Below are 16,775 nucleotides of genomic sequence, written 5' to 3' on the forward strand. Positions count from 1 at the left end.
TAATAATTAAGTATCGTGGGAAAATGGATCTTTTCCGTTTCTGCCCCCCCAGTACGTTATGCTCCCCCCAGTGACAGAGCACGTGTCATTACATAATAAATCATTATGTAAAAATATTGCACGTGCGTCTGGGGGTTGCAAATAATATGCACCCACTAAGCTGGGGGGGGGGCACAAACGGAAAAGATCCGGGAAAATATCTAGATTTTCTAATTCGGAGCGTCAAACGGCTTGGTTGAGTACAATCTTGGCCATTTCTGAGATATTTCAATTTCAACTTTTCGAGAAAGGCAGAATTTTTGGCGAAGCAATGTTTTGTATTGTTTGTGGCAAAGACAACGCGAAAGCCTGCGGAGGCTGTAAAACGTCCCACTACTGCTCTAAGGTCAGAATTTTTCAAGATAGCAGGAATTTCGACTGCGGACTTTTGTTTCTGGGTTAAGTTGATGAAAGCGTTTTCTTGATAGAGCTTAGCAAGTTACTTAAACGATAAATTGAATGTTAAATCCTAGTTTGAATGGTTGGCGTTTTGAAAAAAGCATTCTTCAATTGTTATCCTAACGTTTTCGAAACATGTTTGCATGTTGGGGGGGGGGGGGGGGGGGTTATAGCAGGCACAACTACTGTAAATGGACCAGTACTGCATTTGAACCAGGGTTTCACTGGCAAGCCTAACGTTCAAACCAGTACACTAACTGGTCGTAAGCTCTCGAACTTAGGCATATCTTATAACCCGTTTTCTTGTTCCTCGAGGCTTCAACTCTCTAGCCAAGTGTACATTGAACAACTAGAGCGTCTTGTCAAGCTTAATTTATACCCAATTTTCAATAGGTTGTTTCCTCTACTTTGTAAAAGTTACCCCTGCTATACCACATTTGTGTATACATTTTTTGCTTTGTCAAGGCATGTCAAAAGAAAGACTGGAAGCTACACAAATTAGTTTGAATTCCCCAAGTGAAACCGGAGCATCCGGACTACCGAAGTTGCGACCCAGTCGTTGAACGTTCACCAGCTTCGCGACTTAAGAAACGAGGCGAAGTCTCAGAAACTTTGATAAATAAATGGTTCCGAAGTAACGAAATTATTCCTGATTTTGCTGCCGAGTACAGAAAAGTATACCCGAATGATGTCGATCATTTCATACGTCTAACGGCTGAGCGGATTTCCATTGTTGAAACTCTCGGAGTGCTCGAGAGAGGATACGAAGCATTCTCGGACGAAGATTTTTTGCCGGATCTACTTGCAATGCGCTGGAAAACATCGGATCCGCAAAGTTTGAAAGCGTTCCTAGGACGAAAAAAATTGAAAGACGGCGACATTTTTGACTGCAACGTAGTACCATACTTGAGTGACTGTGCAGGCAATAATGACGTCATGGTCAATTACCAGCAGGTCTTCAGAAACACTCCAAGTGTTCCTTTAGGGTATGAATTTGGAAAGACCTACGTGGGGATCGGGTTCGTCGACTTGAGCCAGCTGCTCTGGGGAGAATACCAGAATGAAGGAGGAACCCTGCGTTTCTATGGTTACGACCAGGCGGAGGTGACAGTTGGGAGGAGTGTGTTGATGTATGAGATGATGAAGGCAGAAGAGAGAGAAGTGAGTGAGAAGACGATTCTGCAGGTCTGGTTCTCATCCTGTTGGGACAGAGAGACACAAGAACAGTTCTTCTCATTTCTGGACAAACATGTACCCAAAATAAACAACCATCTCCTGTCTAAATACGCCCCCATTTGGAAAGCGAAGAAGGGAATGACTGCCAAACAGGCTCAGCATGCTTTTCAGGAAAAGATAAGATCTGTGGACTTCGTGACCTTAAGCAACCTGAGAAAGAAGCAAGATCGCGTTGCATACGCTCGCTTCTTGTTTACAGGATACGTCTCATGGGAAGGTCTCGAAGCATTAGACGATTTAGAGGCAGTTTGTGCAAATGTTACTATGTTCCCGGGGCATGACGAAGATTGGTGTAAAGCAAAGTTTGAAAATTTTTATGCAACTATTGACATGACTAAATTGTCCCCAATGATTCGGGCGTCTGACAGTTCGATCATATCCTTTCTGCTCGGAGCAACTATGGAAAGATTTAACAGGTTGAGAAACTGGGTTCAAGAAGAGAAAGTTGTTTGCGAGCTTCAGCTTAAAAGTGTCAAGCTAGATGATGCCAAATTTGCCCAAATGATCGGACAGCTGAATCCATATTTGATTGACTGGAGCAATATTCCGGACTACTTGCCAAGGTTAGATTTCATTGACTATGCTATGAAATGTAGTGGACCTGATACAGTGCATAACTTTCACACGATGAACTGGGTTTATTATGTGTTTGGTTCTGTTTATTTGGACTTCATGGGACGACGTGAACTCCTGGAATCAATCTATCAATCCTACCGTTCTGCTTTACAAGCACGCGCAAAAGCACGAGAGTGGTGCATACCGCATTTTTGCCGACTTGTTCGTCATCCAGCTTTGTCTCTACCTTCTAATGAGTTCACGACCATGTCTATTGGGAAATATGGCGACAAATACTTGCGACATTTCTTAACGGACAGAAACGGGAAAGTCGCGAACCACGTGAAGTCTGTCGAATTGCAACCTCATCAAGTGTTTGCAAATTGCTCGTCTACAATTTTCTGCGCGTTCTCATTCGATGATGAAATTGTTTTCTGCAACTACCGAATGTAAATCTTGATCTGAATTTGGATGACTTCAGTAAAGTACAAACTGAGATCTGGAGAGATTTTGCTTGAGCGCCTTGATGACTCATTAAATTCTCTGGTTCTGAGACTTCTTCAATTTGTTTTTGCTTTTCATTTAGATATGATATTTCGACTATTGATGTTTTTGATGCTGTGTTATTTATGATTTTTGATATTGAGGTATTAAATGAATTCTGGAAACTTGAAACTTTGTTTGCCCAATGCAGCTTGTGTATTCGAATAAACACATTTTAAATGGGCTTTATCGGCATTCATTTTGAATTACTTCCTAATTTGATTAGTTACTTCTGGTTTTTGAGCGCGTAAAATGTGAATCACGTATTGTGGTCGGCGTTCGTTTCTACGGCCCAAAAGAGAGGAATGTTGGTTTTATACAGGTTTATTGCAAACCAAAGGTGAGTATTGGTTTTCCATAGGATTTTACAACTCGAAGGGAGTATTCGTGAAGCGTCCTTTTTGATCAATAATGTTGATGGGAGTAAGTGTATTTGAAACAGGAAAAAATTTTGCGGAGGGAATTAAATTTTTGATTACGTGCGGTTTTTTAAAGCAGTTTTTATTAGTTTTAACTTTTCATCCAAAGTGGTTTTTTCTCAATTGTTTTGAACAGTTTATATACGTTTGGGATCATTCTTGAACATCTGTTACACCAAATGTTAGACTTTTAGAAGCAGTTTTGAGGTTTTTTGAAACCAATTTGCCGGTTTAGGCGATTTTATTGCAGGTTTTTGTATCATTCTTCAAATTTACATAGGATTTGGGGTGGTTTGGTTTAAGTTTTTTTTCAAATGGATTGAGTTATTTTTTATTTGATTGATAATAATTTTGAGCTGTTCTTGTTAAAGAAGGTTAAGTCAAATTGTCCTAATTTTGTTGCTATTCTTTCCTGTTAATTTTGTTGCTATTTTTTTAAGTTGAAGCATAGCTGTCGATGACTTGAGCATTGAGTTTTCTTCGTACGTTGATTTGTTGTCTAACGTTGGGCATTAATGTTGAAAATATTTGATATATTTCTGATGATCAGTTGAGACTACCACTGGTAAGTAATGTTCAAGGTCGGAAGGTCATATTATGAGAAGTCATGATCTCAAAACAGTCCCTCTTCTCTATATCCAAACTATTCCCCATATCTAGACCTCCCCCTAAGCCGCCGGCGCCACCCAACTACCCATCCCACCTACCCTCCAACTACCTCGCCGCCTAAAAATTTTGTCTCAATTTTCAGAAAGACTTTCTTCAGTTTTACTTGGCAATTATTTTTCACTTTTGTTATTTTTTTCTGATTTATGTAAGGTTAGAATAGTGTTCATATTGTTTTCGATAAAATGTGAATCACGTATTGTGGTCGGCGTTCGTTTCTACGGCCCAAAAGAGAGGAATGCTGGTTTTATACAGGTTTATTGCAAACCAAAGGTGAGTATTGGTTTTCCATAGGATTTTACAACTCGAAGGGAGTATTCGTGAAGCGTCCTTTTTGATCAATAATGTTGATGGGAGTAAGTGTATTTGAAACAGGAAAAAATTTTGCGGAGGGAATTAAATTTTTGATTACGTGCGGTTTTTAAAGCAGTTTTTATTAGTTTTAACTTTTCATCCAAAGTGGTTTTTTCTCAATTGTTTTGAACAGTTTATATACGTTTGGGATCATTCTTGAACATCTGTTACACCAAATGTTAGACTTTTAGAAGCAGTTTTGAGGTTTTTTGAAACCAATTTGCCGGTTTAGGCGATTTTATTGCACGTTTTTGTATCATTCTTCAAATTTACATAGGATTTGGGGTGGTTTGGTTTAAGTTTTTTTTCAACTGGATTGAGTTATTTTTTATTCGATTGATAATAATTTTGAGCTGTTCTTGTTAAAGAAGGTTAAGTCAAATTGTCCTAATTTTGTTGCTATTCTTTCCTGTTAATTTTGTTGCTATTTTTTTAAGTTGAAGCATAGCTGTCGATGACTTGAGCATTGAGTTTTCTTCGTACGTTGATTTGTTGTCTAACGTTGGGCATTAATGTTGAAAATATTTGATATTTTTCTGATGATCAGTTGAGACTACCACTGGTAAGTAATGTTCAAGGTCGGAAGGTCATATTATGAGAAGTCATGATCTCAAAACAGTCCCTCTTCTCTATATCCAAACTATTCCCCATATCTAGACCTCCCCCTAAGCCGCCGGCGCCACCCAACTACCCATCCCACCTACCCTCCAACTACCTCCCCGCCTAAAAATTTTGTCTCAATTTTCAGAAAGACTTTCTTCAGTTTTACTTGGCAATTATTTTTCACTTTTGTTATTTTTTTCTGATTTATGTAAGGTTAGAATAGTGTTCATATTGCTTTCGATATTTTATTCTTCGAGCTGTTTCTGGTCTTCTAGCGGGTATGTTTTTTCTGCTACACTTCATGGCAGAAAAACCTAGTGTTAAAATGAGTAATTTTTCTGTTCGCAGTGCTTCTACTGCGTTTAACAAGCAACTTATACTTGCAGATTAACCGCCATTAGTTTTTTTTACAACATAACGTAGACTTTGTTCTACTATTGGTATGAGATTTGTGTTTGTACAAAGGGAAACACAATTATAAAATGTTTAAAACGCTTAATTCGCGTTTTTTTTATGTGAAAATTTATTACGATTTTATCTTGTGCTGCATTTAGCACTTTAAATCGATGTTTCAATGGGCTGGCAAAATGTTTAAAAATTAATGGAGAAACCTTGAATTTTACATTGTTTTTTATTCATCTGATCAGTTCGGTTACCTGTTTGAAATAGTGGTCTGGCTGTATTATATCCTCAGTTCACTTTGTTCTTCAAAGTTCTCATCATTTCTTATAGGATAAATCCTATAGTGCCTAATTAGGAGATTTTAAGTGATTTAAAAATATGCGTATTTTGTAGCCAATTAGACTTTAAACTTACCATATAATTGGGGTGTCGAGAATGTGATTTGTTTTCACGAGAAATATAGGTTTATTTGGAATGTTATGATCGGCTTGTTTGTATAAGCAATTTAAATCAATGGAGTTTTGATCTGCTTTAATTAAGAAAGAAAATCATGTCCGAAAGAATGCTCATTATTTGTGTTAGTTGTTTTTGGTTCAATATATCTGATTCATTTTTTTCGTCCCGATCTGACGTCACTCTGAAATCAGTTTTTGGTAATTTTTTCGGGTAATGTTTGACAGTGATGTGCGTAGGGTTTTTTCAACTCCTACGGTCTTAATTCTATGTTACGAGCTTGAATAGTTTCTTAGAATCGCAGATCGAAACTACCTGTCTACATCGCAAATATCGTCTGGTAATCTTCAATCTATGTTTCCACTTGAAATATGTTAGATTCAACATAGAAATTTTATGGAGTTTTAAAGAACTTAAAGATAAAGTGATTTTGTGAAATGGTTCATCCCTAGCTTCAATATTTTGATGAAATTTTTTACGATGAGTTTTTAGATTGTCTAGATTTGTGATAAAATTATACATTTTGATGCGATTGTTTTCTATTGTTATGGAGAGATTAAATGTAATATGGCATTTGGTGCATGAAAAATGTTTATTTTTAGTATACTGGTCAAAAGCAGATATGAACTGCTGTGAATTTAGACCAGTTAAGAAACAAATGGAAAAGTTTTTGTTTTTGCAGCTTTTTTTAAAATTATTATTCTGCGAGTTTCTTGCCATAAATGCCACATGCATGAACAATCCAAAGTCCTTTTTTATATCACCCGACTCATAATAAGCAGAATTGTGCCTTTCTTTGATTGCGTCTCTGAAAATGGACCAATGCACTTAACTCTATGAATGGCTGGCGTTGTTCAAATTTCAAAGTTTTATTAGTTCATGGTAAAGAATGCTACACCATACTCCTTCGCAAAATCAGACATTAAAATCACTCTTTTAAAGAACTGCTTGTTCTCACGGTAACAATAAGCTCAGCAATCTTTTCTAGTTGCTCTCGAACGAAGTTTGAGGCAATTATTGTAAACGTTTTAGTATTTCATGCAAAAATTTTTGCTTGACCGTTTTCGCTCTAAAACATTTTGTTTTCACAAGTTACTTTGTCACGCTTCACATCTTAATTTTTGAGTGATCTCAATTGCTCTCAGTGTTTGGAGCTTACATAAAAGCGATTGTGAGCGGTAAGAGATCAAAGCCATTCTTGCTGAGTAGTTATGATGTTACACTGCTATCCTCGAGGTCACGGGTTCGAACCCCTGAGGTCGGACTTTTGCACCCATAAAAATTTCCCTCCTGCCCCCACCCCATGCTTGTTCGAGAGAAATTCTTCCGACGTTATAGGGTTATGATTTTTATTGACTCAATTTTCTAGAAGTTTAATTTCTGCAAAATCCACGAAACTGGTTTCTATCCTAAGCAACGAAAACGAGTCAGCTCTTCTTTATAATTAGAAGCTTGATGTTGGTACCTTTTGAAATATCTATATTTGATTATATAGTTCTCAAATTTTCAGTACGTTTGTTAAGCTGATGTCTGGATAATTAACTCAGTTCAATTTCACCCTTAGCCGGGGGCATTTCAGATGGACGACACCAAAATTCTGTATTAAATGAACGACAAAAATTAATACACGCAAAATCTCAATATACGCTGATAATTTATTACTAGTTGACGTGCCAGTTGTAATAGATTGGGGCGCGCTCACACGTTAGGTTGTGATAGATTCTTATCAAGTCCCACGGGCCGCTGAGGAATGGACACATGCGGAAAATGTATTTCTCCTTTTTTTTCGTTTAAACTAGTCATTATGGATGCTTTGCAGTGTCGTCCATTTGAAACGTTGTCCTGTTGATCCCCCATTGCCATTATACCCAACTTGCCATTTTACCCAACGTCGTTCTAACCAATGCTAACTTTACGCAATTGTTAAAATTACCAGAACGACAATTAAATTTTCCGAAGGACTTGATGTGAAACTATCTTTACCAAACATGAGATTAAAATTTCCGTTTAACTATGTTAAAACATGCTGGTAAAAGCGATCGCTAATCTGTAATAACGTAATTGAACAAAAAGATATGATGGAATTGGATAAATTGTCATGTAAGCTGTGTGGCTAAATTTGGAAAATGATATCGTTAAAAAGGATTATTTAACATGCTACACTTTTCAGAGCTGCTCAAGAATAATTGAACTGTTTTTAGTTTTCGGTTAGTAGGTGGTCCGGTTTCATAGATATTGTAGCCATTAAATCTCGAGTGATTGTGATGAGATAAAACGATATCATGATCGGGTTGGAAAATTTTGATCAGACGACCTTTCGAACGACCTTTCAAACGACCTTACAGTCCATAATGTAAAATGGCGAGTTGTACGGTTCAAAAAACGACCTTTCAAACGACCTTACAGTCCATAATGTAAAATGGCGAGTTGTACGGTTCAAAAAACGACCTTTCAAACGACCTTACAGTCCATAATGTAAAATGGCGAGTTGTACGGTTCAAAAAACGACCTTTCAAACGACCTTACAGTCCATAATGTAAAATGGCGAGTTGTACGGTTCAAAAAATGACCTTTCAAACGACCTTACAGTCCATAATGTAAAATGGCGAGTTGTACGGTTGCTTTTGTTATTGCGTACAATTCAGGAACTTGTTATCTATTAAACAAATGAAACGTGAGATAACAAATTGCTACTTTTGAATAATTGTTATTTTTTGTTATTTTATTTTTGTGCGCTTGTTTTCTTAAATCGAACTTGAAGGATTGGAGATCTTAGATATTGAATTTATTCGTTTAAACTAAACTGCAGTTTAACATGTAAAACGGTGATTTTAAACGTTCTGTTTTTGCTAACGAATGTCGAAAAATTTATTGCTTTAATATGGCCACTTCGTTTTGAGGTGATCCTTTGCGGGCTTATTAAGACTTTGCTGCCATCATGTTCTCAGACAATAAAAGTTTCCTTTTGACTTTTCACTCAACCAAATTTCATACTGGTGTTTCAAGCATAAACGTTTTGTTTCTGGTATAAGTTTACTTTTTGGAGCTTCCATTTATGCTCTCTGAACTTTCTGTCAATTGAGATCTGCTCTGATTGGTTAGTTATGCATGACGTCATTGTTGTTGTTATTGGCGCCGTCTCTCAGAACAACAATTTTAGTCCCTCGACGTCTGCTTAGCTGTAGGCTTCAAACTATTTCTCAGAAATTGAAAGAATTGTTTATCGCAAATATCGTCCTAACGTTATATAGCAAAAATTTGTACATTTGTGCATAATTTCAGCATATCTTATCCACTGAGCATAATAACGTGCTCTCGTTTTACCACCAGAAGAGTTTTTTTATTGTGTGAAGCAATTAATAACTTTTGTTATACTGCTGTTTTTGTTATACTGTGGTGTGCGTTTTAACGAGTTAATGGCTGTTTGTCGAGTGTGTTCTAAACAAGATGCTAAGGCATGTACGGGTTGCAGATCGGTCCATTATTGCTCTAAGGTTCGTTGATATAATCCAACTTTCTTTTCTTGAGTAAATATTTCAACTGAGAAATTTGGGTTCAGAGGAAGCTAACGTTAACGATAGGGAAAATGCTTAAACTTATGAAACTTATGATTGTTGAAAGATACCATTTTTTAACAAATTTTGTTGATGGTTGTTTTCTGATTTCGGTGCACTGCTTTCTATACTTGAGAAATGAAGGAAATGAAATATGAAAAATAAGGTTTGAATTTTACCTTCATGATTGAGAAGCAAATACAGCAAATAATTTGAAACTGAAAAGCTGATCATTTTTGTTCCGACCCCACTTGTGGGGGGAGGAACTATATACTCACATGGGTTTTTTTTGTTTAGTCAATTTTTGCCGATCGATATATTCATCGTAGAGAATTGTGAGTGGTATCATTAAAAAGCTCGTCCAGCGTCGAATTCAAAATTAAAAAGATTTTTTTTAATTTCCTTTTTTTCGAGGAGTTATCGAGGATTGAAGTTTTGTGTGAACATGTGATATTTTGTTCACTTTTAGTGTAATTTATGTGTAATTTTAATTCTTCAAATTTAGATAATTTTTAAATAAAAGCTTGATTCAAAATTACATTTCAAGCCACAAAAAGATTCAATATAGAGTTCCTAATAGACGAAAGGCGATAAAAAAGACTTTTTCTGGTCTCATAGGGAAGTTCACTATCAAAAAAAATTATCGAATTCTATTTGAGAGCTTTTTTTTTGAAAAAAAAATCATTTTTATTCGTTTTCTTGTGTCAGATAGAGACTAGTCACTTTTCATTCCAAGGTTCCGTTAATGATAAATCTGATTCACAGTCTAATGACGCCCAATGAATAAAAAATTCGTTTTTAAAGAATCGCTCGTATATTTTTTTTGGCTACGACTCTGAATTTTAAATGAAATTTTGATTTTTTTTGAGGTTTAACTGAATTTTTGGAGTCCTATGGCATAAACTCGTTGCCTAAAAGTGCAGTAGGTTTCATGATGAGCATTAAGAGAACCTATCTAGAGCTTTGAGTGGACAGGAGAAAATTTTTATCATTAACCATCATAAACTTTTCGTGAATTGTAGGTCAACTTCAGTAATGACACAACCACCTTACTTTCTACTGCAACCAAAATTAATCTGGTTAGCGGTTTTATTTTGTTATTATTTGTTATCTGACTTCAATGATACAAAATTTCGAAACTTAAAAAAAATTCGGATTTTTTCGTTTTATTGGTCCCTCTTGAAATCTTAACAAATTCTCCTGATATTAATATCTCCCATTGGCTTTGAGAATTTTTTCAATGGATCTTGGACAGAGTTTTCAGAGAAAAATTTATGGTTTAAATGGCTTCGACACTTTCTTCGCGCACTTTCCCACAATTTTTTTCTTTTCGCCGGTATTTGATGTTGTTTCCATTGTCATAAGACTTATTGTGATGTCTTATCGATTACATATGCATGAAAATTACCGTTTTTTGTCCAATCGACGCACAACTGAGCGTATTTATTGCCTTCCGTTGAAAGCTATTGGATTTAATGATGATTAAACTTTAAAAAAGGTTTTCCGAGAAATTTTTAACATTAAACAATCTTAGCCCTTAGTTCGTGAACTGTAAGTCAGTCTCAGTAATGACCGGACCTTTTTTTGTTATTCAACCAAAATAATATAGTCAGCGGTTTTATGTTCTAACTATTCGTGTTATGACTTCGATGCACAAGTTTTCATAACTTTTTTAAAAATTTTTGATCTCTTTTTCTTAATTCTGGTTCCTTTTGGAATCTTAACACATTACCCTAATAATGATAGTTTCATGGGCTTGGAGATTACAACGTTTAATGGATCATACAAAAAGTTTTCAGAGAAAAGCTGATGGTTTAAAGGGCTTTTTAAAGGGAAAAATTTTAACTGAAAAGTTCATTTTTTAATGGCCTCGACACTTTCCTCGCTCATTATTTTTTTTAATTTGCTGCTATGTTAGCCTGTTTTTTATTCTTTAGGTAGCCGTTAAAGCTGACCGGTCTCATAAGTTTTTAAGTGAGGATTGATTGAATAATGTTACCCGAAGGAGACTGTTTATAGCCATTAGTCTTCAAGTTTTTAATATTATACATTTTTGAGATTTTAAGGAATTTTTATTTTTTTTAGTTTTTGTTGTTGTTTTTATTTACTGGTAACGTGTTCTCATCATTGAGAGGTCCCATGTATTTTAAAAATTCACAGGTTTACTGATATTATGAGGTAGCTAATGATTTGTTTGTTGGAGCATGTGTTTTCATAAAAAGTTATGTGAGTGGTGTATTTGTGATTCTTTTTCTCTTCCTTTAGCACAATCGCGTAATAACAGATCCCAATGATTTTCAAATGTGGCCGAATTAAACTTATTTATTCATTCATTATATATTTAGCTGAACTGAATTAGTATAAATGGAAATTGAAATAAAAATACATAATATTCAGATAATAGCTAATGATTTTAATGGCTTCACTGATTTGTGTTTTCGCATTGTTTTTAATTTTTCTGCATCTATAGTCGGTTCCTATGGCTTAGTCTAACCAAACACAGGTGCTATTGGTTTCATTATGACTCTTTTGAAAATTTATTGAGAATTATTTCGTTGAAAGCTATTGATTTTTGAGACTTAAAATTTTTCGGTTTAAAAAATGTGGATTGATTTTTGAATTTCGCCTAATTTTTTTTTGTAGAAATGTTACCTAGTCTCTTTAAGATAAAATCCTGCCTGCTGTGTAGTTAGGAAAATTAAATTCATGTAGTTAGGTTTTTGTCTAATTATAATGTGACGTTGTTACTAGGTGCTTTTGAAATTAGTTATTGCATTTTTGACGTGAAACTTATTTATCTGCTTTTTTGTAGTTGTTGTTTTTTTCTCGTAGTCTTTTCAATGCAGATATCGTTGTAATGAGGCATGGCATCATTTAATTCAATTATGAGTTTGGTTGTGTAACGGTTTTTTTGAACTCAAACATCTACTTTTGATTATCGCGTTGTCAAAAATGTAAGTCAAAAGACAGTTAATTCAAAAATGTAGATCAGCGCGGGTCGGAACATCATGTGCGAACGCACATCAACGAGGCGCCTTGTTATAATATCTATTTAAAAGTTTTTAGCTATCTTTGCTCAATTAATTTCAGCATATTTTCCATAATTCTTGTGATAAGGGTACGTGCTAGCGGTTAACAAATTGTGGCAACAAATATCTTTCATGAGCATGCTTAAACAATCTAATGCTTTGTTTTTTTGATAATATTTTCCATCGCTTGATATTAGGTAAAACTATAGATTACAATCTTTATATACCATTATAAACGCGCAAAATGTCAATAGCACAAACCGTTCATAATTTATCGTTGGAGGATATCCACCTGTGATGACAGTAAAAAATATTCTAAAATCGGGCTAGTTTGAGCAGTTGAGTGTGATGTCTTGTAATTAGGAGTGTCAAAAACGGGACTGGAATGAACACAAAAAGTCTTGTAACAAAACAACTCAAGTTGTGAAACCTAAGAACGAAGCGGCTAAACCCTCTGCTAAGAATAGCCCAAATGACATCGTGAAAGTACCCAAAAGACTGAATCCTTCTGATTATCTCATCATCATGGAGCGAAACAAGTCCATGATAACTGATTACGCCATGGAGTACAGGAAAAGGTTCCCGAATGAATTTAACCGGGTTGCAACTTTGGCAATGGAGCGTATGCAGACGCTTGTAACAATGGCCTCCATTGAGGAGGGTTTTGAGGCGTTTGCTGACGAGGACTTTGCTCCCGAAAGGTTTATGCAGCGTTGGAACACTTCAGACATTGAAGGTCTTACGGCATTTCTTAAGAGACCTGATTTGAAAGATGGTGATATCTGGAGCTACGATACGTTGCCTTACTTGACTAGCAACCTTGTTCAGTCGAGAAGTCAACAAATTGTGAGGAACACAATTAACCATCAGCAAATATTACGTAACACTCCTTGTCCTCAATTAATTTTCGATTTTGGAAAGACCTACGTGGGAATCGGATATGTAGATCTGTGTCAACTGCTCTGGGGCGAATACCAAAATGAAGGTGGAGGAACCCTGCGTTTCTATGGTTACGACCAGGCAGAAGTGACAGTTGGGAGGAGTGTGTTGATGTATGAGATGATGAAGGCAGAAGAGAGAGAAGTGAGTGAGAAGACGATTCTGCAGGTCTGGTTCTCATCCTGTTGGGACAGAGAGACACAAGAACAGTTCTTCTCATTTCTGGACAAACATGTACCCAAAATAAACAACCATCTCCTGTCTAAATACGCCCCCATTTGGAAAGCGAAGAAGGGAATGACTGCCAGACAGGCTCAGGATGCATTCACAAAACATCGCAGGTCCTGTGATTTTATGCCCATCAATAATCTCTTGGCTGTAGACGATCAAATTCATTTTGCAAATTACCTATTCACTGGAGCTTTGTTCATGGACAAAAACCGCCCTATTGATTCTCTATGTGCGAATGTAACTATGTTTCCTGGTTCTTCGGAAGATTGGATTAAAGTTAAGTTCGAAGACTTCTTCAATACAATTGATATGAACACTCTATGTCAACAATTTGGACCATCGAGCAGATCGGTGATTGAATTGATTTTGAAATCGACAGAGAGCAAGTTGAAAAAACTGAGGAGTTTTGTAAGAGAAGGCAAAATGCTTTGCAAGTTAAATGTCAAACAGGTCGCGACCGACGATTCTAAGTTTGCGAAAGAAGTTAGGAGCTTAGATCCTTATTTTATAGACTGGAGCAACATTCCGGACTATTATTCGAGGCTGGACTTCATCGAATTGGCGCGAAAATGCAGCGGTCCAGACACTCTCCATCATTTTCATACCATGAACTGGGTCTACAAAGTTTTCGGAGCTTCGTTCTACGATTTCGTCGATCGCCGTGAGGTGATTGAAAGCATTTACAAGAAGCACAAGAAAGTTATGGAACCGGTAAACCAGATGTTACGAATGACGTCGCCTGATTTAACAAGATTGGTCCGAGTTCCAAAGCTGAACCTCCCTGTCAATGAGTTCTCAGCTTTGGCAGTTCAAATTCATGGCGAAAAGTATCTCAAGCATATTATGACTGATAAAAAGGGGAAAGTCTTGAACTTTGTCAAAACTCCATTCAATCACTACTGGCAAATATTTGGAGACAATGACACGCTTATGATATGTGCCTTCTCTTTTAACGATGAGTTGGAGTTGGGTCTGAAATATGTTTAATTCACCTGAAAGATCAATCAGCAGACTGAACTGGACATTAAGTTATGGCGAACTACTCTTATAGACTCTCAAAGACCTTGTTGTTTTACCTGATTTATATTGCTGTTTATTTCCTTTCAGATCATGTATAGCGAGCTCCTGGTTTCTTCAGTTCACTATCAATTTTTAGGCATTTTGTATTGGTGAAATTGCAGTATCAGTTGATAGAACAGGAACTGATTGAGATTTTGGTATTTCTTTTCATGCTTTCCTCGTTTTATTCAAGCTCTATTGAACAATAAAGCCTCAAACGCCGTCGTGATATTATTAATTGCTCCTGAACAAGTTCAGCAATTATTGTAAACGTGTGTCTTCTTTTTATACAAAATTTTCGCTTGACCGTTTTGACTTTTCGAGTAACTTTTACGCCCTTTGACTTTTTGCGTTTCGCGTGATCTAAAATTCTCTCTCAATCACAATTTCAAGCAGCTGAACTCAATTGGCGGCAAAGGTCAAATGGAAAGTGCGTCCAAACTGGTGCCGTTTTTAACTTTAAATCTGAATAGTGGTATATGTTAACCTGTAATGTGCTTATTTGAAGCCCAATATTGAACTTCTTAGTCTCGTTTAGACTCCCTCTCCCCCCGACTGAAGCAGGCTGCAGTTGATTAGAGCTCCCACTAGTGCTCCCACCAGAGCAACTCCGACGATTAGTCGGTTATGTTAAACGTTGATTTTGAGGTACGCCATGTACTAGCTGGAATACAGACTGATGAATATCGGTCGGAACGTGCGAGTTAACATTAAAAGCTTTTTTAATCTCTTAAGAATTTTTTAGAGTAAGAGCCAATCAAGATAATCAAAGTAGTTTGAATTCTAATTTAAAAACTTTCCTCCCTTACAGAATTTGTTTTTCATAAAATACTGTGCTCTTAGCATGTGGGTATTTTGTTTTGCTGTGTTGACTTTACTATAATGGAAACTGACATGACATGGAGTTAGCTAATTTATCGGACGATAAAATTGGCTGCCGACAAAAGTGGCCTGATAGTATGTAAAAACTGAAGGCGCAATAATTATAACATTTTTGAAAATGACCATTTAATTTTTTTTTACCGAAAATGAATTCTGCATGGATCCTATTCAAAGCCTTATTTGCCGCCCAGTCTTAGGATCCGTGGCCATTTCTGATAGTTTCTTGCGTTGGTGATATTAAATATTAGTTTTCTTAACAAATTTTTGGTTGATAAAGTTTCTAAGAAAAGCAATTGTGCCGTTTGTCATCTAAATTTTGTAATCGTTTTAATTTGCCTTCTGCTTGGGCTTCAAAATCAATCAGCTTTGATTGTACTTATCGTCAGATAGACAATAAAGGTTTAGCAAGATAGTCGGAGATTAAAAGATAATTGTTTTTGGTCAAAATAAAACTAGGAGGATTGATAATGTGGAATATTTGCAGCACTTAAATGGGCATTATATTCCTGCCGCCGGTCCTTTTCAAAGGAGCAGAGACTTCAAACTTCATTCAATAAATAATTCATTAATGAGCCTAATGCCGTGGATATAATGACGCAGAACATTCGCTTTCTTGCCTAAATTTCAAAAAAGGCAGTCAACACTGAAGTTGTGGAAGTGAAGAAAATCAGGGGAAAAATGCCGATTTTCTCCTGAAAACTGAAGTGAGATGTTGTGATTACACTGGATCAAAAGCAAAAATACATTTTTTTAAAACAGTTAAATACAGTTTAAAACTGAGCTAAATGGATGTCTCCGAACGAGGGTTTCAAAATAGTTTCACGAAATTTGAATAAGATCCCGAAACTGCTTTATTGACTAAGGTTGTTTTAGGTGCTAAGCATTACAGCAAAAAATCGAAACTGCATCCAGTTTAATTAATTTGAATCTTAAAACGAAATAAATTGAGAAAAAAAAATAACGACGAATAAGGAAAAATTAATTTTTTCATTACATTTTAAATTCAAGAAGTTATATCAAAAATGCATTATCTGGCTAGCAGAGCGCTCAATTTGCTGAAAAAGGAAAATGTTAATGCAAGTTTCTGACTCTCTGTCGGAAACGTTGTGATCATTAGAAATTTTGTTACTTAGATTCACCAAAAATCAACGTACCCTTAACGAATTTTCAAAAAGTGCCTTGAATATCTGAAACATTTTGAATTCAAATCAGGTCTCAAGTTAGAATGCATTATGCCTGCAGTTTTTTTGACAATTAGTAGAGGGTTCGTATAGTTGTCACAAATTTTGCTAATGAAGTCTGCAATAATTTCGTTGCAAAATTCTGACACCTAATTTTTCTGAAAAACTCTCTTTTTAGCCTTTAATTTTTCAGTTACTTTAAAATCTGGATTAAAGATGAACCATTCCAGT

At 36.0% G+C, this 16,775-nt stretch overlaps 1 protein-coding gene across 1 annotated transcript; it reads left to right on the forward strand.

The window, feature by feature from the left end:
* The first annotated feature begins 7,693 nt into the window (after positions 1-7,693).
* Positions 7,694-14,705, forward strand: LOC142353711 (uncharacterized). The gene is made up of 2 exons (XM_075406042.1): positions 7,694-9,163; positions 12,616-14,705. Exons 1-2 carry the CDS (start codon positions 9,086-9,088, stop codon positions 14,407-14,409), a joined length of 1,872 nt encoding a protein of 623 aa, XP_075262157.1. The 5' UTR covers positions 7,694-9,085; the 3' UTR covers positions 14,410-14,705.
* Positions 14,706-16,775: the final 2,070 nt, after the last annotated feature.

The sequence above is a fragment of the Convolutriloba macropyga genome, chromosome 14, assembly GCF_964194025.1.
Source record: "Convolutriloba macropyga chromosome 14, txConMacr16.3, whole genome shotgun sequence".
Classification (NCBI taxonomy): Eukaryota; Metazoa; Xenacoelomorpha; order Acoela; family Convolutidae; genus Convolutriloba; species Convolutriloba macropyga.

Excerpts from the sequence above, each read along its gene's own strand:
- LOC142353711 (XM_075406042.1), top strand. The coding sequence starts at position 9,086 with ATGGCTGTTTGTCGAGTGTGTTCTAAACAAGATGCTAAGGCATGTACG. Across the intron at positions 9,164-12,615 it reads CGGTCCATTATTGCTCTAAG|GAGTGTCAAAAACGGGACTG; the intron begins GTTCGTTGATAT and ends TCTTGTAATTAG.